Source organism: Rhinolophus hipposideros, assembly GCF_964194185.1.
Source record: "Rhinolophus hipposideros genome assembly, chromosome: 19".
Lineage (NCBI taxonomy): Eukaryota > Metazoa > Chordata > Mammalia > Chiroptera > Rhinolophidae > Rhinolophus > Rhinolophus hipposideros.
Window position 1 is genome coordinate 27,929,481 of NC_138065.1, and position 23,419 is coordinate 27,952,899.

At 53.9% G+C, this 23,419-nt stretch overlaps 1 protein-coding gene across 16 annotated transcripts; it reads right to left on the reverse strand.

Annotated features, from left to right (window-relative positions):
• Positions 1-4,737: 4,737 nt before the first annotated feature.
• On the reverse strand, positions 4,738-22,236 carry IGSF9 (immunoglobulin superfamily member 9). Of its 16 annotated transcripts, none has more exons than XM_081026315.1 (21): positions 22,210-22,234; positions 19,972-20,217; positions 19,584-19,772; positions 14,419-14,571; positions 13,290-13,444; positions 12,933-13,050; positions 11,882-12,023; positions 11,634-11,779; positions 11,399-11,541; positions 9,938-10,078; positions 9,361-9,477; positions 9,000-9,150; positions 8,705-8,828; positions 8,301-8,476; positions 7,794-8,044; positions 7,500-7,584; positions 7,230-7,406; positions 6,976-7,018; positions 5,819-6,682; positions 5,429-5,556; positions 4,738-5,216 (listed from the first exon to the last, which is right to left on the reverse strand). In XM_081026315.1, the coding sequence occupies exons 2-21, from the start codon at positions 20,027-20,029 to the stop codon at positions 5,035-5,037; spliced, it is 3,543 nt and encodes a 1,180-aa protein (XP_080882441.1). In that variant the 5' UTR covers positions 20,030-20,217; positions 22,210-22,234; the 3' UTR covers positions 4,738-5,034. The 16 variants fall into 16 exon arrangements, with proteins under 16 accessions (XP_080882441.1, XP_080882440.1, XP_080882443.1 ...); XM_081026314.1 differs by having other exon boundaries at positions 22,197-22,231; XM_081026317.1 differs by having other exon boundaries at positions 12,966-13,050; positions 22,197-22,229.
• Positions 22,237-23,419: the final 1,183 nt, after the last annotated feature.

A 23,419-nucleotide genomic window follows, 5' to 3' on the forward strand; every position in this document is an offset into this window, starting at 1 on the left:
AACTCTCCTACGGACGTCTGTAAGCTGAGGCCATGTAGCGCATCCACCCCTAGAATATACTCCGGGACGGGGGAGACATAAACCTTGTAGGTACGAGGGGGAAGCCTTCCTATACCCAGTGATAAGGAAACAGCTTTCACAGTCAGTCTTTCCCCCATAGCCATCAATGCAGATTGCTGGTTCGGGGAACAGTTCTGGGTTCCCATAAACAAGACTGCAGTCTGCGCCAGTGTCAACTAGGGCCAAAACCCTCTGCACATTAGAAGGGGACCAATGTATGAACAGTTCAACGTGGGGCCTCCTGTCCCTGCTTGTCCTCTCTGACCGGGTACCTTGGCCCCACCCCTAATCAAGCTGAAAGGAGTCAGCCTCAGGAGGCTGCATGAAGTCCTGGAGGGACACGGGTCGCGCTTTCTCAGACTTCTCCTTTAGGCTTCTCTGGAATTGTTCCAGAAGCAACTGTTTCCAAAGTTTCAGCAGGAGTGCATTGGGTTGTCGGTCTATTTTCTTCCGATCGACCCCTGCTGCCACGAGTTCACACCACATCTGTGCGCGTGTTACTATCTGAGCACCGGGACCTTGCCCCTTTACCTTTGGTTTGGGCTTCCAGGTCTCAACTGTTTGGACCTCCTGTCTTAACTTCCTTCACCTCTGGCTTTCAGCATCCCCTAGGGTGGCCATGGCAGTTGTAACTTCATGGATCCGTCGCCCCACATAGGGTGTAAGAATAGTAACCAAGGATCCAAAAGCACTCGCAAGTGCAGTATCCAAAACCAGATCTCTCATGCTGGCTGTAAAAAGCTCGTCATCAGGCCCCTGCATGTTAAGGTTGAAAATAGGCATGTCTCATACCCATTTCACGGATGATTTGAGTAAGTTCTGTATATGACTGCCATTGACTCACAGTGTCTGGCAGCTCGCCAGCCTGTCCCCATACTGTGCGTACCACAGCAGTGAGCCACTCCATTAGAGAATGGTTGCCCTGGTCGTGGGCCAACCTAGGCAGTTCTGTAACCTTTCTCACAGGGACGGATGCATTGTCATGAAGGCTAGCTTTTCTATCTTGCCTGGAGAGCAGAGAACGTTGTCTGTTCCCTCATCCCATAAACGTAATAGCCAAGCCAAGACTGGCTCTCAAGGGATCTGTCTGTACCACCTCCCCAGCTCCTGCAACTCAGTGAGAGTGTGTGGGGTGTAGGTTGTGAACTCAGTCACCGATGGGTTGCCTGTAGCAATGCCCCCGGGGCCCAAAGGTTGCTTACATTTTATCCTTTGCTTCAAGATTGGCCAGGCTTGGGGGTTGGGAGCTACATTGTCTCCACTCGCTTTCTCTGCCTCAGAGTGTCCACTGTGGGGCCCCTCTTCTAACAGGCGCACCCGAGCTTCCAGCGCTTCCAACCGGGACACCTGGTCCGGTACCTGGGCCATTCATTAAGCGCACTTTCCGTGTTGAGACTCAAGGCTGTGAGGAACATCCAGCCTATGCTGCCGGGTGTGGCCTTCTCCACCTCCAGCAACTGCTCAACCAGAGCCTGCAGGGCCCTCTCCACGCTGGCTGGAGAGCCATCCATGTCCTCCCACCCCTCTTTGGGGGTCCAATTCCTGAGAACGGTGGCCACCGGGCACCACACACGGTGTGGGGGCCACATGTCCTCCTGCCCAGAGTCAGACTCCATTCCTACCTGGCTGGAATCTTGCTCACGTGCCAGGTGTCTGAGTGGGTGGAGGTCTTAGTGCAAGATGTCTGCAACCCTCGGAACCTACAGCACCAGCCCACCAAAAAGCCGGTGATGCCTGCTATGGCATGCCATCCGAAGGCTCGAGAGGACCACCAATTCACCAAGGGGTCAAGTTTCTCCCAGGCTGACTGCGCTCCCTGTCTCTGGCGCGGCTTCTCATCTCTGGCGCGGCTCCTCGTCTCTGGCGCACCGACTCATGGGCTTCCTGAGACTGTGTTTTCACAAGCACAAACTGCTCCACCATCCTTGGAGAGCTTTGGCCGGTGCCATACCCTGCTCATTGCGCCATTTGTCGTGTGGGGCGGCCTGTGGGGCCTCTGGTCCCGCTCCCCACATAAGAACACAGGATATGGCTGTGTTCCCTAAAAGGATCACCCACGGAGCCATAGGCAGGGGAGTCATACCACTACACTCTCACTGGAGGCTGGATTCACAGGACGTGTGACCTGCTGTCCGCTTTCTGCCAACCGACCGACTCTCTCCTCGACTTTACTCCCTAACACAGCCGCAGCAGTTATATTAGTGGCCAATGGCTCAAGGGCCACAGCTGACGACCATCTACTACCCGAGCCAGCATCTTTCCACGTGAGGCCGAGAGCCTGGAAAACTGCTCTCTGGGGCTCTGCCCCCACATGTGCTTTCACATAGGCTGTTCTTCTGCTTGGGGTGCTTTGACTGACTCTCACCTGCTCTACACCTCACGCGCCGTGACTTTGCAAATTACTAAAGCACTGGACACTTCAGTTCCCTTGCCTGATAGTACTACCTACCTCGGTTGTAGAGAATTAACTGACACATTGTGGGGACAGAGCCAGGAGTGGAGTTTCCAGGCTCTCGGCCTCACATGGAAAGGTGCTGACTCAGGTAGTAAATGACCAACAACTGTGACTGGATGGCCATCAGCTGTGACTAGTTGGCCGTCAGCTGTAACCAGTGAGATATTGGCCACTAATATAACTGCTGTGGCTACGCTAGAAGCAAAATGGGGGCTAGCAAGAAGATGGTGGCTGAGCTAGCAAGAGCGGATTGCAGTTAGCAAGTGAGGTTGGTTAGCAGAGAAAAGTGGACAGCAGGTTGCAGATCATGTGGCTCCTGCTTCCTGTGTCTCCAACCCAGCCGCCAGCGAGAATATAGTGGTATGACTTCCCTACCTATGGCTCCGTGGGTGTTCCTTTTTGGCCTCACCATGTCCTGCGTTCTTATGTGGGGGGCGGGACCAGAGACCCCGCAGGGCACCCCGCATGACACATGGTGCAGGGAGCAGGGTACGGTGCTGGCCAAAGCTCTCCGAAGGGCAGTGGAGCAGTTTGTGCATATGAACTCTCAGTCTCAGGAAGACCAGGAGGAGGAGCTGCCAGAGAGCTGGATCCCCTGGAGGGGTGGGAAGATGTAGATGGTTCCCCAACCAGCATAGGCTGGAGAAAGCAAAGGTTGTTGTGGCCCTGTGGGCTGGGAAGTGCTTGCTGAGGCCCTTACCCCCAGGTTGGGGAGAACTTGGAGCCCTCACCCTGTGGAGAGGGCACACATTGTGAGGCTAACGCACAGCCCTGGCGAATGACTGTGGACTATGGGGAATTGCCTTCCATCCCTTATTTGATGGATCACTTGACTGTTAGCTTGGGAACCTACCACCATGTAGTGGAACCAGTGGATGTTTGCTTCCTGTGTCTTGACCAGCGACTGTGGAGAATAAGCACCTTGACTGTGAGTCGCTGTTGTTCCAGCACAGTATCCTGAGAGGCCCAGAGAGAGTGGCAGTGCCCTGAGAGCACTGGCTGAGTCCAGGAAGTCTGGCTATGCCCAGAGAGAGTGGCAATGCCCTGAGAGGCCCTGGCTGAATCCAGGGGGTCTGGCTGAGCCCAGAGAGAGTGGCAGTGCCCTAAGGGCCCTGGCTGTATCCAGGGAGACTGGTGGTACCCTAAGAAGCCCAGGAAGTCTGGCTGTGCTCAGAAAGACTGATGGTGCCCTGAGAAACCCTGGCTGTGTCCAGGACATTGCATTCACCTCCAGGCTCCTTGCACAGGACCCCTAACAGAAGATGCTTGTCACATAGATTGTGAGGTGAGACGCTATAGGGGTGGAGTGTAGGGACAGAGCCAGGAGTACAGTTTCCAGGCTCTCGGCCTCACATGGAAAGGTCCTGGCTCAGGTAGTAAATGGCCATCAACTGTGATTGGATGGCCATCAGCTGTGGCTAGTTGGCGGGCAGCTGTAACCAGTGAGTTATTGGCCACTAATATAACTGCTGTGGCTACACTACCAGCAAAATGGGGGCTAGCAAGAAGATGGTGGCTGAGCTAGCAAGAGCAGATTGCAGTTAGCACAGCGGATTGCAGCTACCAAGTGAGGTTGGTTGGCAGAAAAGCGGACAGCAGGTTGAAGTTCACGTGGCTCCTGCTTCCTGTCTCCAGCCCAGGCACCAGCGAGAATATAGTGGTATGACTCCGCTATCTATGGCTCCGTGGGTGTTCCTTTTTGGCCTCACCATGTCCTGCGTTATGTGGGGAACGGAACCAGAGAGCCCGCACGCCACCCTGCATGACACACATGTAAAGATCTTAGAGCAGTACTGGCACATTGGGAGTGCTCAGCTGTTATCATTGTCCCCACTCTGTCAGGACTCTAAAGATCCCCCACATGAAGCATTTGTCCCAGCACATGCTGTAAGGATTCACTGTGTTGACCCCTTCCTTTGTGTTACCATAACCAACACATCACTTTATCACAGAACTTATCGCATCATACTGTGACTGTTTCACTTGTCTGCCTCACTGACTAGAAAGAACTCCCCAAGGGCAAAGGCATGACTTAGTGAACTTTGTATTTTCTCAGCATCTAGTTCAAAGGCTGGTCTTTAGTAGGTGACTTCAGTCGGCACTCAATACATGCTATTTAAATGGATGTTGAATGCACCTCCATTCCTTCAGAAAGAGTCCCCTCCTTTTTAAGTGTTTGGGATTTTCCCACTGCCCTCTTAAATTCAACGCCAGACACAGAAAACATTTTCTAGATTTTTTTAATTCACCTGTAAAAAAGCCTCACCAACACCACGACGACCACCACCACCACACACACACACACACACACACACACACCAGCAGACATAGCATGCCTGTTCCAGTGCCCAAACTAGAGGGGCTCAGCATATACATCCCACACTATGCCCACCCGAGCCCATCAGGATTTATGCCTGGGCCCCAAAGGGGCAGGAGCAGTTTGCCAGGCTGGAGCTAGGTCTTGTTGGGACTTCCTTTGCAGGGTCCATGTGCCTTCACCCTGCCTCACATTAAGGCGTTCACAGCAGAGTGGCCTGTTCAGGGTGGGGGACTGGCTGTCGATAGGCTGGTAGCTGGGCCCTAGTGGCATCTCGGCGGCGGCGGAAGGCCAGGAATTCCTCCCGAAGGGCAGCACAGCGGGCCTCAGGGTCAGGAGCATGGGCAGTGTTCAGGAGGCAGCATTCCTCTGGAGTCTTTTCACCTGCAAGAGGAGGGCAGAACAATGAGAGGAAGAAGTCTTGAGGCTCACTGGCACCATGAAGTGCCCCTGGGCCTGCAAAGCAGATGAGCCAAGGAAGAAGAGGAGAGAGCCTAGGGTCTGGGGCCTGACCAGAACAGCCTGGGTCCTAAGGCTATGGGTGAATGTGGGACAGTGAAGCTAGGAGTGCCCACCTTTCTGGAGGGCTCACATACCTAGCTCTGGCTCAGCTTCAGGTCGGGGTCGAGGGCCAGCCAAGTCCAGGTGCAGACTCTCCAGCATTTCCATGTCCCCAGGGAATTCTGAATCCCATTCATAGTTCTCATCCACAGATGTATTCCTCCTGTTAAAAAGGAGAAATGGGCAGTAAGGTGCGTAGAGGAAGAGAGAGTGGCAGAAAAGCCTGAACCTGGGCTCCCCGAATTCAGGTAGGGCCATGGGTTTTCCCTGAGGATCCTTGGACCTCAACCAAAGCTTCTAAAAGGAGACGAGGTTTCCTGGCCCCGGGGTGGGAGTAGAAGAGAAGGTAGAGGGTATCAGGAGAGGGGTGGGGAGAAAGTCTGAGAAGGCAGGGGTGGGCAGGAATAGGCAGGGACTGCCCTCACCTCTTGCTGACTGTTACCACGTGCTCCCTTCGGGGCCATCTCTCAGGGCCACTGGCCCAGCTGCTGCTATCTCCCAGAATAGCAGGACTGAGGTAGCTGCCTCCTGCTGAGGGGGCTGTGGAGGGGGGTCGCAAGAACGAAGCGCTGCCCCGCCCACTGCTCTGGCTGGTGAGGCTGCCCCGAGGGACGGCAGGGAGAATGCTTGGCAGCAGCTGTTCCCTCAATGTCGAGTCAACTAGTGCTGTGTATGAGGGCTCAGGAGCGGCCCCAGCCTTGACCACGGCCCCAGGAAGTACGGCCGTGGGGGACCCAGGGGAGGAGTCCAGGGGTTGAAGGAAAGATGAAGTGGGGCAGGGCTGGGTGTCCATGTAATCTAGGGGTGGAGCAGGACTGGGCTCCTCGAAAGGGGGCCAGTCCCCATCCACATTCATCTCCCGGAAGAAGGGCAGGCTCAGGTACTGGAGCAGGGGTCCTGGACCTGACAGAGGACTTGGTGGAGCTACAGGATGGAGCCCCACAGGGCTTATGTCTACAATGCAGAGGGGCTGGGGCAGCCCACTAGGGCTGCTGCTGCTGCAGTCATACGACCTGGCCTGACGCTGGGACGGGGTCTGAGGTTTGGCCTGCTCAGGGCCTGACCTTTCTTGGGGGGTCACCATGTTGGGTCCCATCACAAAGCGCCCATCTGGTCCCCGGCAAATGGGCTCCAGGGGCAAGGGCCCCCGGCTAGGAGGATCCTCCAGAGGGGAGCTGGGGGATCCAGGGGGCTCCCTGAAGAGCAGACTCTGGTGCAGGCTGGGAACTGGGGAAGCCTGGGGCTTCAGCTTGGCCACACTATCAGGACTGCTTGAACCTGGAGCAGAGCTGGGGAAGAACAGATCAGGGTCTGTGGTAGGGGCCAGTCCCCCTCCTAGGAAACAGTGTCAGGCCTGGAGAGGTCTGGTACACAACAGAGCAGAGCTGGGAGAGCTAGCCAGGAAGGACATACAATGGAGGGGTGGAGGGAGGCAAAGGCAAGACTAGACTGCCCCCAGTCTGGGGCCCTGCATGCCAGTCCTCTCACTTCTGTTCCACCTCCCATGCCTCCCACCCCAAATTGCACAAAAGGGGCACTCTGTGGGAAGGCAAAAGAAAGCCCAGGAGGTGGAGGCACTTACAGTAGAGCTGATAACTGGGGCGGAGAGAAGATAAGTGGTGGATCTGTAAGGGCAGGAGAACCAGACATGACACAGGCAAACCCACGGCCCTCCAAGGCCCCAGGCACAGACCCTCACCCAATAGCAGGTGCCCAGCTCCATCCGGCTGGGAATAGTATAGGCAAGGTTGGGTGCAGAAGAAGAGGAGGGCCCCTGACCCAGCAGGAGGGTGGGCTTTCCTCCAGGTAGGAGGCGCTGATAGGAATTGGTCCTACCTTGGCGAAGGCGCTTGCGGCGGCGGCGGGCGGCCCTGCGCTGGTTAGTGACACAAGCAGCCAGGATGCTCACAAGAACAGCCACCCCCAGGAAGCAGAGCCCGCCCAGCACTCCGGCCAGCACGGGCTGTGGCAAGAGGCCTGGCAACTGGGTGCGAGACGGGTAGACCTCCAGGCCTGCGCAAGGGGCCATGAAGGAGGGTCGGTGTCCAGACTCAGTGGGCTAATAGCCCCCAGGCCCCAGCATTGGCCCTCCGGCCAGGTTCTCACCATAAGTGGAGACGTTGGCTATGTTGCTGGGATCACTGACATAGCCACCAGCCAAGGCCACAAGGCGGAACTCGTAGAGAACATCCTAGGGGGTGGGGGGTCCAGGAAGTAGATTAGGGTCAGGCCTGACCACCTACCCTAACCCCATTCAGAAACATGCTGCTGTTGGGAAATATGGGTGAAGTGAGAAGCTGGGAAAATGGTCAAATCTGGGTGAGAAGATCAGTTTTGGGGAATGGAGCTGGAGCCTGGAGAGACACAGGAGGAACCCCTGTGCCCACCTCCCACACTAACCTTAATGAGGCCTGGCACCAGCAGCTGCATTTCTGTGCCTGCCACGGCCTGGTCCAGCACCTCCCAGGTCTGGGAGCCTTGTCGGCCCTCCAGGATGTAGCCATCCAGTTTCTTAGGGACTAGTTCTGGTGGATCCCAATGTAAGAGTACCCCCCGGGGTGTCCTAACTGCCACCAGACCTCGGGGAGAGGATAGAGGAGGCGGCATCTCTGTCCGGGGAAGCCTGGGAACAGCTGGTGTGGTAGGAAGCCCTGAAATGGCAGACAGGCACAGCAGAAATTGGATCTCCAGTGCCCTTCCTCATATCTCCTGACCTTCCACAACCCCTGAGGCCCAACCCTTTTTCCAGAGCTCCTAAACAAGTCTGGATCATCCTCCACAAACCCCTCCAGGCCCCAAGCTGCCCATCACGTCTGCCTCTTCCCACCCAGGTCCTCCCATATCCAGGCTTTCCCTGCCAGCTCTTCCCCATCCTTGTCTGCTGTTCTGGGTTGAGAGGTCTCTCACCATCAGGGACAGACAGGACAATCTTGCTGAACGGCCCACTTCCCAGCTTGTTCTGAGCTAGGACGCTGAACTGGTACTGGGTGTGGGGCTGCAACCCTGGCACAAGGAGGTGAGCAGCCCCCATGGGCACCGCCAGGGACACCCAATCATGGTGGGTTCGGTCAGGACGCTTGGCCCTGGAGGACATGAGGAAATGGAGATATCCTATGAACTAGAAAGACCAGGAAGCTTGGAGTCTGGAGAACTTACCTCTCCTGTCCCCTCAACCATACAGGGTAACTTAAGATTCTCTGGAAATCAGCAGCAGAGTTGGTGCAGGGCTGGGATGGAGGAGTGGGACAAAGGGAAGAGGACCAGAGAGAATCAGGATGGGGAAGAGAGCAGTGGCAGGGGAGGTCACTCACAATGGGGTATACCAGATGCTGAATCTCTGCAGATAACCACCATCAAAGCCAGGCTCCCAGGAGACATTGGCACTCTTGGGCAATGGCACCACGGACACATTGGTGACAACATGGGGGCTGGTGCCTTGGTAAGGGGAATGGAGGACTATGGTCAGTACCCTGAGGGAAGGTAAAGAGCTAAGGGGAGCCCAGGAGTCCCCCAACCACCATCCCCATCTGGGCCTCCAAAAATGATTCCCCATCTTCTGTCCCACACAGTTTCCTGCAGCCCCCAGCCGGCTCTGCAGCCACAAACCCAGCACGTAGACATTCGTGGAGGTGGCCACTTGGGCCACACCATTGCTGGCGGTGCACTCCCAGCGTCCGTGGGCCTCCTTGGTCAAGGGTCGCAGGATGAGGCTACTGTTGCTGTCCACCTGGGCTTGGCTCTGCAGCCCATGGCCCACCTACAGAATCACTGGTCAGCCCTGAAGACACACGCAGCCACCCCTCACCAAGGGCACCACTGATCTCTCTGGGCAGCTCCAGCTTTCTCCCCACCCTGCCTCTGACAGCCCTCCCTTTTCCATATCCTCCTTCCCACAAAATGGCCAGGGGCATAGAGAGACAGGGGTATAATGGGCAGAGTATAGGCAAAACGGGCTCAGGAGCCTTACCTTGGCCCAAGAGACAGTAGGAGGAGGGTCTCCGCGGGCTGAACAGGGGATGAGTAGCTCCCGCCCTACTTCTTGGAAATATTCTTCCTTAGGCCGTTCTAAAAAAGCTGGGGGGGCCTGCAAGCCAGAGCTGGCATTGGGAGGGGCCTCTCTCACACTGCTGTCTCCTCTCTGGGATTCTCTGTCATATCACATCTTAGTCTCATCTCTCAGTATCTCTCTAGCTTTGTCTCTGTTCTTTGGTGGGAAAGGGAAGGACTGGGGGGCTGGGAGGCCTCTCTGGAGGTGTACAGACCTCTACAGAACACGGGGGTGGGGGTGGGGTAGAGTCAAGGTTAGTAAGATGGGGGCGGGCAGAATATCTGACTCTGTGGATACGCTATGTGATTGATGTTCCACCCCCACCATGTACTATCTCTGCAAAATACTCTGGGATGGTGCCTGACAGCTGTTGCTGTAGCCACAGTGGAAAACAGACTTGGAAGCCCCTTCTCACCCCCCTCTGTCAGCCTGATGTCCACATGAGGTGCATCTTTAGCCACCTGACCCACTGCTGCTGGCCCACCCTAAGCGTCACCTTGAGCAGCACTCGGGTCACTGAGGAGGGCCCTGCAGTGCCAAGACTGTTGTAGGGGGTGCAGGAGTATTCTCCTAGAGCGTCCTCATTCCCCAGGGCAATGACCAGTGAGCCTTCTGGGCCCTGGGACCAGCCGGGGAACTGGAAGGAAGAGGAGATGACAAAGAGAAAGAAACTCAGCAGAGGCAAGGCCGAGATGGAGAGGCCATATCAGGCGGAGATAGTATGAGAAGCCCACAGCTATGCAGAGGAGTCCACAACTCTACCTTTAGGCCTGACCTCTCTGCATTCCAGCCCTTCATATCCTTTTCCCAGAGAGGGGCCTCTCCCAATGGGTGTGACAGCTAATTCTGCACAACTCCAGGGGGTGCCACTCACAGAGAATACAATGTGAGATGCACCCCTTGTGGTTGAGCTGTGTGTGTGCTCCATGCTTTCTGGGACCCTCATCTATTTCTGGGACCCATGACAAAATTCAGCATCTTCCACCCAAAATCAGTTTCTTTTCCTGGCTTCCTTATTTCTATGTTAGAGGCCCCACTGTCCTCGCTCACATCTGACTCCTCACCCTCCCTTACTCCCCAGTTCTGTCCTCTAGGAAGGCCTGTTGTCTAGATGTGAGGCCCATCCATCTGCATGTTCTCTTCTCTAATTCAGGCCTCATAACCTCTCACCTGGACCACTCCCTAAACCCCAATTTCAATGCCCCTGAACTCCTATCCCTATGTCTACTCCTCCCCCTCCATTCCATCCGACAAACTCAACTCCTTCTCATCACATCTCGTCACATCATTGCTCAAACAACTTTACTGTCTCCAACTGCCCTTAGACTTTTAACATTCAACAAAAATTTATTGAGCATTATTACTGCAGAAGCCCCGAGGAGACTATGATTAAAAGATGTAATACTAGCCCACAAGGAATTTATAGTCTTTGCAGACACACAAAAGATTCCAATCATCTTGGAATGACTAATATTCACTTGGCATCCAGAGTTCTTTTGGCCCCAACCTGTGTTTCCAGCTATCTCTGCACCATTTGCATCCACACAGGTACTCCCACCAAGCTGGACGATTCATTGTCATAAAGGCACTATATTGTTTTTTGCCTCTGAGCCCTGGTTTCTGAATGGACTGTCTGTCCACCCTTCAAGGCCCATCATCAAAGTCCCAGAAGCTGTAGCTGATTTATCCTTGACCAGTCCTAACCAGAAGGCGCTTCCTCCACCCCTGGCCTTCCAGCGGAGTGTCTCTGTTGCTGTCCCTCCCCCTCTAGGCTGTGCTCTTCTTAAACATGGATGTCTCTTTGCTCCTGCTCCCCATGCAACCCTCTTCACAGTACCCAATAATAAGTGTATGTTCTAGTCACTGAATTGAATTAAACTGAGCTAACGCCACTGCAACTGTCCTGATTAGAATAAATCCAAGCTAAGATATTCCTCCCCCTGCTCCAAGCCTGTACCTTGTCCAGCTGCAGGGCCTTCCCATCCTTGGTCCAACTGACAAAGAGCAGTGGTGGGTTGGCACGAACTGGGCACCGGATCACCCCTCGCATGCCTATGGGCAGGGGTGTCTCAGGAGGCATTGCTGTCACCTGGGCTGGGTCTGGGGAAAAATAGTGGCAAGTTGTGCAGGAGCAGCTTGGCTTGGCCCACGGGAGGGACGCAGGCTGTGGGGGGAGTTCAGGTCAGGCTTACAGAGCACAGTGAGGTAGGCAGAGGCTGAGGGTGGGTGTAGAAGGCCATTGCTGGGCACACAGGTGTAGCGGCCAGCATCATCAGGCTGGGCAGACTGTAGCCACAGGCTCCCATCCACCAAGATCTGCACACGTGACTGTAGGCGGCTGCAATATGGCATGTGTGAGGAGGGGTCCAGGCCTTGGTCAGCCCAGGGGCTCCTCAAAGCCTTCCCACCGGTTCCCCACCCTTACCCTCCAGAGCCCCACCTAATGTGGAAGACATTGATGCTGTCCTGGAACCAGGTATAGGTGAGGTTAGCAGGGTACGCCTCAGCCCGGCAGGCCAAGGAAATATCCTGAGAGGCATTGACAGTGCTGTTCTTGGGGGGTACCATGATGACTGGGGGTCCTGTGGGGGAGTACAAGAGGAAGGAGGGGACTGAGCCCACAGTATTCCCAGAACCCTGAGTTCACTTCTATGATTCTTCCTGGACCTGCTCTCTGGAACCCCATTTGCCCAGTTTCCCCTGCCTAGAAATGTGTGTGTGCGTGTGTGTATTGGGGAGGGTGATCAGTTTTAGCTCACTGCTCATTTACCCTTTATATACCTCATCTGGTACACCTTAAATCACCTCTGTCTCTTCTTCCAATCCAGGTACCTAGTACCTTACCCCCAGATGCTGCAGTGACCCCCAAACTCAGACTCCTCCATCTCTGCCACTCTAATGGCTATTCATGCATTGAATAGCCATTCACTCTTTGGCCATATAACACTTCTGCTTAAGAACCCCAAACAGCTGCTATCTCCTACCACATTAAACTCAAACTTCTTGATCCAACCCCTCCCTGCCTGGCCAACCATCTTTTCATGGGCGAATCAGGCCTTTTATTTCTCAGCTTTCCTTCTAAAGGGAAGGTCTTGACCAGGAATTACAATGTGATGATCACGGTGCTCAGCTGAACCTAATTAAATTCTTGCCACGTCCTGAGAGGTAGATATGAACCTCTTTATATAGATGGCGAACTTGAGGGTCAAGGGGGTCACACGGCTCATGCTCTAACATGGGCCCATGCCCATGCCCTTTACACTACACCACATTGCTGGGCACTAACTACTTATCTGTTTACTGATCCTTTTAAAATTTAAGATGCTAGTTTCAGAGGAACAGCCTGCACCTAAATTGGGGGCTCTCTCACTTCCCACAGCTCCTGCCTTCAGGCACAAGTGTCTTCCTAACTCTTGTCCTGTGCACCCCCAACCACAGGCCACTCCTTATATATAGGTTTCTCAGTTCCAGGCCCTCCCCTCAGAGTGCACCTAGCACCAGCAGCTGGGTGGCGTGGGTGGCACTGCCCTCAGTGCTGGAGGCTTGGCAGGTGTATATCCCCGAGCTGCCTCGCTCCACTTGGCGGATCCACAGCGTCCCATTCTGCACCTAAGGTAGGAATCAATGAGGAAGACCCCAGGAGTCTCCCTACCCTCCCACAGGCCTCAGACCCTGCACTTCTGAGAATGGCCAGCAGAGGGAGACGCACCCCAGGCTCAGGAAGCCAAGTCAAAGCACCTCCACCCGCTAGTTTCCCAACATGGCCTTAGCCATCCTTCAGCCTGGCTCCCAGGCCTACACCTGACCCTCACTCTATCTGGCGCACCCTGCCCAGTAGCAGGACTTACCTGCATCTGGCCCTGGCCCTGGCCAAGGTCCTGTCCTTGGAGCTTCCAAGTCACATGAGGCTGGGGGCTACCGCGGGCCACACAACGCAAGGTCAAAGCCTCTAATTCCTGAATTTCCAGCACCTGCGGAGGTGTCTCCAGGAAATGAGGGGGCGCTGCAGAGAGAGAGACATCAGGAGCTGCCAGAGGGGTTATCAGCCCAAAAAGGTGCATCTCTCAGGGCAGGGAGACAGATCAGCCCTCAGCCCACCAGCCCACCCACCTTCACAGGAACCCCCAGCCCAGGGCCACCCTGTCTGCTGTACTCAGGGCCCAGTGAGGAGTGCACCAGCCCATCCCAGAACTGGCCTGCAGAGTTGGCAGCCAGGGCCGAGCACAGGCAGTGTGCTCAGAGCCAGGGGAAAGCTAACTGCTCTCTAGAAGACCACTGTTCTGGGAGTCAGGAGGCCTGGGTTCTAGACTCTATTCTGTCTCTAATCAGTGGCATGACCCAGTCTCTCTGAGTCCCCGTCTCTTCATCTATGAAATGGGAATAATTATGACCTTCATTTTTGGGGCTGAGAGACATTTCATGAGGTATTGGATTAAAAGGTATTTTGAAAAAACAAAATGCTGTATATGTGTGGTCTGTTTCATTCAGCGTTCAAACAGCCCCTACCCATTACCCTCTCCTGGCCAGGGAGGCAGGAGCAGGGAAGAGAGGGGAAGAGGAAGTTCCTAACAGCCTAGAACAGTGGTGTCCAAACTGCGGCCCATGATCCATTGTTAATTGGCCCGCAGCAAATTCCAAAAATATATTTAGTTTACTTAAATAAACCAGGTGAGGCAATACGTACTTCACCTCAAGTGAGTGGCCCGGCTATTTGTGTATTTTACCGCATATGGCCCTTGGTGAAAAACGTTGAAAAAAGTTTGGACACCCCTGGCCTAGAAGGTCAACTGGACTAAGATTTGAAGAAAAGAAAGGGCAGGAGTTGGGGTAGGAGGGGCAGGATGCAAACAATGAGCAAGCAAACAAGGTGTCAGCAAGGGTGGGGCATCAGAACTGCCTTCCTCCCCTCCCCAACCAGCCAGAGGTCCCATTATCTTGCGCCCCTCCTTTCTCCACTGCCTGCTCCTAGCTTCATACAATTGACTGTGAGGTGCACCCAGGAGCCGTTAGCAGAATCATCTTCAGGGCTGTGCTGGTCCAGGAAAAGCACACGACACTCATACCAGCCCTGGTCTTCTGCCCGGAGGCCCTCAATCTGGAGAGATGCCCCCTTCTGCAGCCGGACTCGCCCTGGAGGAGGAGCCCAGAATCAGGGTGCTGCAAGAACCCATGGGAGCCCCAAACCCTTGGTCATTCTCAGAGGTCAAAAATATGCCAGTCTCAATTACCCTGATAGACTGGCGTCCAGAGAGACATTGAGGAAGTTGGAGTATTTGAGGGGAGATCCCTCTATCAGCCCCTCTGGTGGCTCCTGCCTTACAGCAGGTGGGATCTAGTCTCGACAAAGAGATACACAGAGCGGTGGACAAGACCCTCCACTGAAAGGTTGAAAAACCAGCACTTGAGTCTCCTCCCAATTCTTACAGGATCTACCCATCCCTGGGATTTTGTAGGGAAGAGTATATGGGTCCCATGAGTACTCTTCCTGCCAGAGAACTCTGTCTCCGGAAGCCTCAGTAGTGTTTGGGACCTGAGCAGGCACCCAGACATCACCTACCAAAGCCCCTAATTCCTCAGGGCTATTATCAGTGGCCTATGTGCCTGAGGGTGGCCAGAGTCCAGCCCAGCCAGGAAGCAAGGTCAGCAGCCTCATCACCCCATCTCCTTAGTCCCAGGGCACCCAGGCTCCAGCTGACTGACCACATAGAGTTCCACAAAGCCACACAGCCCAGCACAGGTAGACACCACACTCTTACCCTCAGTCAGCATCCACACCACACCACCAAGCTGACTGAAGGTGCTCCAAATCCTTCAGCACCTCCCCTGACAGCCCTGCACCCCAGACAACTTCGTGGGTCCCTGGCAGTACAACCTAGTGAGAATGGCAGCTCTGCTATGTACTCTGGGCAAGTTATTAACCTCTCTCAACTTCAGTGTCCTCGTCTATAAAATAAGAGAGGAATCTGGGTGGGGTAGAGGGAAAAGATCATGTAGGGAAGCAGGTAGCATGGGGTCTGGCATCAGCAGGTGCTCAAATAAAGACTGAACAAATGAATGAGCTCAAGATTTGAAATCAGAAGCCTGCATTCAATCCTGGCCCTGTCCCTTACCTGGTAACACATCATCTCCCTTTACTCATCCTGTATCAGTGAATAATAGCACCACCATGCACCAAGTCATTCTACCAGATACCTGGCATCACCTATTCCTCTCCATTACCCACCCGCCTTTACTTGTTCAGTAAACCTTTCAAATCCCAACTTCTAAATATCTGTTCCTTCTCTACCACTTTCACCTTAGTTTAGTCCTGAGTATCTTTTACTTGCATTACTCCAATAGCTTATTAAGAGGTCTCCCCCGTCCAACCTACCCCTCTACGTTCATCAGCTGCCTACTCCTTGACCTTTTATGTGGATGCAATGACATTTTTTTAAATCTTTGGGTTATGCAAAACAAATAACAGTTCTTAGACAAGTCCCTTAGCATTGTGCCCACTCCAACCATCCAGATTGTGCCCCAAATTAGCCCTTCCTTATACTAGAAATTCTAAAGCTGTCTGTGTACTCACCCCCTCTAATCTGCTTTCATTCTACCCCTAGGGTGATCTATCCGAACTATAACCTAAACCTACGGAGCCCCTGATGCCATCCGGGGAAAAAGAGAATGATCAGGTGGAGGCCTGCTTCGTGCTAGCAGGCAGGGACTTTTTTTTCTCCCAAGAATGAGGTTGAGGGGTGTGAATTATCTAAGGGTGGATCTGTTTAAAGGGCTAGGTGTTTAAATCCCCACCTAGGAGATTAGCCTAGCCCTTGCAGGTAAATATTTAACATAATCACACCCTTTCACCCACCAGTGGGATTCCTCAGTAACCCTAATCTGCCTGGCCATCTTCCCCTCCCCCTCCCCCGCAGACCGCAACTTCCTCTAACTGCAGTGTGGCAGTAATTTTTCACTGTGGTGATCTTTAAGCTCTACAAAGAAGGCAGAAGAGAGAAGGAAGACTGAGCAATGAATATGGGCCATGAAATATTAGGCACTGTCACCATATTTAATTCTCCCAAGAATTCCATTATAGATTAAGAAACTGATGTTAAGTTTCTTTCCAAAATCTCATGGCTAGTAAATGACAAAGCCAGGCCTTCTTTCTCCAGATGGATGTACTTCCCATTGCACACTGGTGTTAGGATCACGTTATGCTCAAGGCATGTAGCACATTCAGTGTGTTCTCACTCAGGGGTGTTGGTAGCCAGTGGGTAGCAGTTCCAAATGTGTGCTGACCAGAACATCCAGTGAAGCACACTGCATGTCCTAACTTTTCTAATAGGGACTGCTAGATCTGTTACAGAAGAACAGGAAAGGGGGTGGCCTGGTGGCTCAAGTTGTTGGAGCCGAAGGCCACTGGTTCAACTCCCACATGGGCCTGAACAGCTGGAGGTTGGTGTGAGCTGCTGTGTGCTGCAGCGGCCTGTTGTGTGCTGACGTGTGCTACGGTGAGCAGCCGGTGGCTGCGCTGGCCAGCAGCCGGCCAGAGTGGCCAGGCCAGCAGCTGGCAGCCGTGAGTAAGCGGCCACTAGCTGACAAGGGCTGCCATGAGCTGCTGTGATCAGCTGACCAGCGACCAGCTACCGACTGCCTCAGCTGGGTGGACGGCAAGGCTCATAATACCACCATTGGCCAGGGAACTGTATCCTACAACTAGACAGAAACAATGGCTTAAAAATCAGGGGGGGTAGGGCAAAAAATAAAAAAGGGACAGGAAGAGGGCCGGGGTAGGCAGTCCCAAGTCCTCCTGAGTCCTCCTGAGTCCTGGGCACACCTCCTGGAGTCCCACTCTCTACCACAGAGCAACAGCCTGATAGACTTGAGACCTCTTGGCATGCAGGGATGTATAAAGGAAGCAGGAGACGTAATCCAACTCTTGAAAGCTCTCAGAAGGCCGGGAACCCACACTCACATTCATGTGCAAGTTCAAAAAATGGTGCTGTGCCCAGATATTCCAAGAGACTATGAAGCAAGACTATGAAGCAAGAGAAGTACAGAAGGCTTCCAGGAAACTGTGACTATGCAGTGTTTTGAAGGATAAAAGGCAGTAAGGGGAGATGACTAGAGGGAGCAAGGGGGAGAATGAGATATCTGATTTGTATCAAACAGCTCAAGACAGAGAGAAAACTCATGTCCCTTCTGCTGTATGGGGCATTTTGAAACTACAAGAAATATAGCACAGAAGTAAAAGACCAAAAGCTGGTCCCATGGATTAGGACTGGTCTAAGACCCAACCCAGGAAAGCTGGAGTAGATTAAGGCATGCTTCTTTTTCCTCTGGATGCCTGGTCACATTTCACACCATGGAGGTAGGGAGGTACTCCAGGCTCCATGCTGGCATTTCACACACAATGGCTAACTTAACCCTAGTATTTAGTCCTAGCTGGTTTTATACTGCTTTCATACTAGTCTATAAAGCTAGTCTTTTTTGCTAGATGGATTCTAGAATCTTTAAAGGTTGGAAGCTTGCCCTTTAGTGCAGTCCCTAAAGCTCGTTACTTTCAGGGTCCCTTTCTCATTCTAGGCACCAGCTTTACACACAGTCCCAGGCTATAGCCCCTTCACTTGCCCAGAGTTTAAACAGGGCAGCATTGTCCTGAGCACCTCAACCTCCCACTACCTAGCAACTGCAGTCCAGAGTCCCCTATACAAAGGCTGAGAGGCCCCTTCCACACTGGCAGGCAGTAAAGGGTTACTGGGCATAGGGGCCTCCCCCCAGGGCCCATACAGACTAGCCCTTGCCCTTCCAGGAGCTCCAGACTGGGGGCAGGGTGGGCACAAAAGGTAGGGGAAAGAAGAAAGCCCCAGAGATTACTGTTCATAGCTCTGGCAGACATAAAGAAATCCCAAAGGTAGCAGTGGCTGACCAGATCTCAAGATCTGGGGGGCAGAGGGAAGAAGATTTGCACATCCTGGTGGAGTCCCAGGAAAAGTCCTTCTTCCTTTCCTCCCCCTCCTCCTGCCGGGCCCTTAGTCAAGCATCTTCTGCATCTGCCCAGCCTCAGCCAGGCAGCCTCTATCCCTCTCAGCCAGCAGGCAGAGGCACAGAGGGAGGGCTGGTGGGCACAGCTGCTTTCCTTCCACTTTTCCTAACTGGGGCTGCTTTCATCAATTCTCGTGGGCTTGTGTAGACACATACACTCACACCAGGCAGTTTGCCAACAACTGCCCCCAGTTTGCTGCCCTCCCCTCTGCTCAGCCAGCCCCTTGGATGAGAGCTCAACCAATCCTAGGGATTCTGCAGGATTCAAACTAAAAAGGGAAAAGGGAAAGCCCCACCTGCCATCAGTGACTTCCCAGGTGGCCTTTCCTGGGCTTTCTCTTCTTAGCTCCTAAAGGACTCATCCTTAGGCCCTCCCACACACTTCCCTCTGAGACCTGCACTAAACCATTCAGATTAAAGCTCCAGACAGGATTAGGAGGAAGCTGAGCTTTTTGAAGGAGTCAGCTAGGGCCTAGGGAGGCCTATACACTATTTTAAGACTGTACAGGAGGAACCAAGCCCAGCCCCTTCCATTTGCTGATGTTTTAGGAACTTGGTCCTCCCCAGCCCATCTCTCTGTGTACATGTTCTTCTGTACTCAGAATCAGGCTAAGCCCCCACTGCAGAAGCAGACAGGTCATCCACCCGCCCTCTTTGTTGACTCATCAGTCCAGGCCCTAGAGGCCCAGAACCCCCAAACTAGCATTGAAGACAGTAGATGGAAAGGGCAGGGGAATGAGCAAAGCCAGAGACCAGGACAGGGTCATGTGAGGAAACCAGGGAAGATAAGGATGGAGTCTGGGAAGCTTCCTGATGAGATCTAGAAAAGTAATTTACAGCATTAGGTTGGATACTTGAAAGAGGGCTGCAGAATCTCCTTTGGAAAAGACCAACTGTAGTTCTAAACAGCACAGCTATACCGTGTGTGTATGTGTGTGTGTGTGTGTGTGTCTGTGTGTGTGTGTGTGTGTGTGTGTAAATGCAGCTTGGGAGCAGAGCCACAATTACTAAGCAGGGTTGAAGCAGTGGAACTAGAGGTGAGGTCAGGGCAGGGACACAACAGACCCCACCCAATCCACCTTTGTTGGCAATCCCTCCAGCCTACGGCTAAGTCTTACCCACGTAATCAGGGTCCACTCGGGGAGAGTAGAGGCCAAACTGGATGAAGATGGGAAGCAGGAACCCAAAGCGCAGCCACTCAATGACGTGCAGGGGGGGTCGGCCAGCCGAGGGCAGCAGGTCACAGCCCAACACGGCACTCTCCCCAGCCCGGCCCACCACTGATACCACCTCAGACTTCCCTCGACCTGCATGGTGGGTGGCATGAGGGACAGCAGGGCGCAGGTCAGGGCTGAGAAGGGAGGTCCCATCAGCATCTCAGGGGGCTCTCTAGGACTCTGTAATTGAGGGAACCCTCACCTCTCCAGAACCCTCACATGCTCAGAGAGAACCCCTGGGGAATGCCCCCATCCCAAGACTAACAGGGAATTCTTGAATCCAGCTCACCGTCAGCCCCTTGGCTGATGATCAGGCTGAGGATGGTCAGACTGAGGCACCAAACCATAGCCCAGCTGCCTGCTCACCCAGCGCCCCCTATCCACAGGGGCCCAGGTAGATGGGCCCGGGGATGTCCACAGCCCAGCAAACTGTCAGTCCTTCTGATTAGGTAACAGGTTTCGGCTCCCACTCTTCTGGTTAGGGCTTGGCTCACGTTAACACCTGATGAAGCTGTTCTCTGGAGCACCGCCAGATCTAAATGCCAAATGCAAGGTAACACAGAGTTCGCCAATATAGTAAACCAGAAGAGACCCCACAGTAAGAGAAAGTCCAGGAAGACAGCAAAGGAAGAGAAAGGAGAGGAAGCAGATAAGTAAGAGAAGGGGGTCACAGGAGATCAGAGATCTTGACACCCCACACCCCCACCCTAGGAATAAGGCCTGGGAAGGGGCACTGGGAAAATGAGGTAGTGCTGGCAGGGAAGACCAGGACATGTAGGGAAATTCAGGTTGCTAATGATCTCAGAAAACTGAAGCTCAAGGGAACTGGGGGTTCCTATACTTTCAGAAAAAAAATTTTCAGGGAAGCATGAGAGATAAACAGCCCCTAACAGGCAAGCCTCCCTTCCTTATCTTTCATTTGTCCTGATGCTAACAACAAGGTGGCACATAAAGTAGAACTAGTATTATCATCTCCACCCCAACAGTGACAAATAAGGACGTTGGGATTCTCAGAGAGTACCATTCTCAGGGGGACAGAGTCAGTCAAGGGCAAAGCCTGGATTACAACATCCAGAAAGTGGCCCCTAAGGGATCCCCACACAATTCCCTGCCCCATTTTCCCAGCCTCCATAAACCCTGGAAACTGAGGAACAGTACACTTTCTCCACTCAGCCTCCCAATACAGCTTTAACAATGAGTGAGTAATGCACTTGGAAGGGAAGACACTTGCCTTCCCCACCAGCTGGTATGGGGCTGTGGGGTGTGTGGGTGTGTGGGTGTGTGTGTGTCCAGGCAGCACCCTCCAGGTTTGGGCAGATTCCTGGGCTGGCTGCTGGTGCCACTTCCTCTTCATGATGCTGCCAGGCAGCCACCCTCTGCTAGACACCCTGAAAAGTGCCTCACCCCATTTCCTCCCACTCACTCCCCTCCAATATCCCCAGGGCCCAGCCTTTGCAGTTTTCCCTTCCCCATCCTTAAGGACATGGTTCATTAAAAGCCAAGAGTCTATGTGGTGTACAGTGAGTCCTGGAGATGGAGGGTAGGAACTCTTAACAGCCCAGACTTAGAGCGACTAGTGCTCCCTGCATAATGGCCTGGGGGTGAGATGGGGGTCCTATCTTGGCCTGGCAAATCCAAGTGGACTCTGCTCTGGGCCTCCACTCTACTCTGGGCCTCAAAGTTTGGGACTGGCTATAAAATATCCCCAGGTCCCTCAGCCTGGCCCTTGCCTCTATTTAAATGGCCGTGTGTCTAACTCTTGACAACTCACTGGAACAAGTTCCCCTTGCTTCCCACTGCCCCTAGCCAGGTCTCCCACACTTTTCCAACAAATCTTTTTCCAATTGTATACGAAACCCCAGTCCCACCTGGCTCAGTTTTCCTTGAATCTTAGCAACTCGGGTTTCCCAAGAATTCCTCTGCTTTTCCCAAAATCTTTCCAACTCCTCTGCCCCACAGCATGTCCTCACCTGTCTGGTCTCCCCATCCAGCACTCCTTCATTCTCCTAGTTCCCCCATTCCAGTTATCTCTACTTCTCAGTCCCCATGCCGTTTTTGCACCTGATCTCTAATTGCATCTGGGTCCTCTGGGCCTCAAGAAAATCCCTGTGTCCTCCCACCCACGCACCTACTTCTCTCACCCATTCCTCCTTAGAATTTCCCTCCCTAGGGTTGTCTTGCCTCAGCCCACAATACTCTTCTGATGTCCCACCCTCAACTCCCTTCTCCTTCGCCTTCTCCCAGCCGCTGGAACTCCTTGCTGTTGGAATCCACAAAAATCCAGCTCCCCTGCACAGAAGTATTAGTATCTCCAGAACTACTCCAGTTCTCGGGGAAGCCCCCCCCCCCAAGAGTTCCTCTTCACGCCCCAGAACTCCCCTAGTTCTGTGCCTCAGAGAATTCCACTTCTCTCCATAAATCCCCCGCTTTCTCCTGTCCGCCTGACTCCCACACAGTTCTCCATTCCCCCGTGGACACCCCCATTCCATCTACCTAGCACGCCCCCACCCTCACCTGCTCCACGCACCGCTCAGCTCCACTCTCTCCGCGACACAATAGGGGGCGGACCCACCTCCAGCCTCGGACGCCCCAAGCACCTTCCGTCACCCTGGGAGACCGCCAATCGCGGCGGCCAATGGGAACAACAGGGGGAGGAGGGGGCGGGCGCGACCTTCTGGCGGCCTGGGACTTGCAGTTTCGGGTGAGCTGTACTCCGCGGCACGTGGGCAGGTCGCCCCCTGGTGGAGAGCTTTGCGATCAGGCGCGAAAAGCCCGAAGGGCGGTTGGTTTAGGGCCCTTGCTCCAGTGGTCCCTAGCTTCTTGCACGCCCTCCTTCCGGTGCAAAACCCCCTCCCTTCTTTGAACCTGCAGCAGTCGCAACCAGGGTTGAAATCTGAGCCTGGAGCATGAGTACCCGGAGGGGAGCAGGACTCCCCGCCGTTCTCCCAGGGGATCCACCCAGCTCCTCCTCTGGTCTCCTCCCCCACCCCCATTCCCACCTCCGCCCATTTCTCCTCTGGCGGGACTGGAAATACCTGTCCGCACTGGCGAGCTCCCAGATCCTGCCCAGGCGCCTTCTGCATTGTGGGGAGGGGAAGGCTGCGCCATAGCTGAGGTTGCCAAGTCAGCTCCCGCGGCAGCGCCCAGCACCAACCACTCAGAGAAACAGGCCCAGAGGGGAAAAGAGAGACACCTTGACACGGGCGATTGAAAGAGGAAGAATGAAATAACTAATCATTTACTGAACCCTTGCAGGTGCCAGACCATGGACTCCATGCTTTATAACTGACCTAAACTGCAGAGACACTGAAGTAGGTATGGCTCTAGATGACTAATGAGAAAACCAAGGCTCAAACGAAGGAGGTGAAGTAACTTGCCCGACTTCCCATCTAGGACATGACAGAGCCAGGATCAGACCCAACTCTGACTTAATCAACCCACCGCCTCTGGCACTTAACCACTGCTCACACCGTGTCTCTGCCTCATCCTCCCTCCAGGTGATCAGCCAGCCTCACCTGATCACGTCCTGGGCCAGGAAGCTCACCACCCATCACCAGTCTATTGGTAGGGACTCTGCTGGAAAGTTCTGTTGGTGTAAACGTCTTGGTGCTTGAGATGGAAATGTGGAGGAGGAAGCAGAGGAGGAGCAGAGGCAGGATCAGTGACATGGTCTGTCCCACCGTTCCTCCAGCAAATTCTCCCAGAGTGGCAGTTTTCAGCATTACTTTACAATGTAG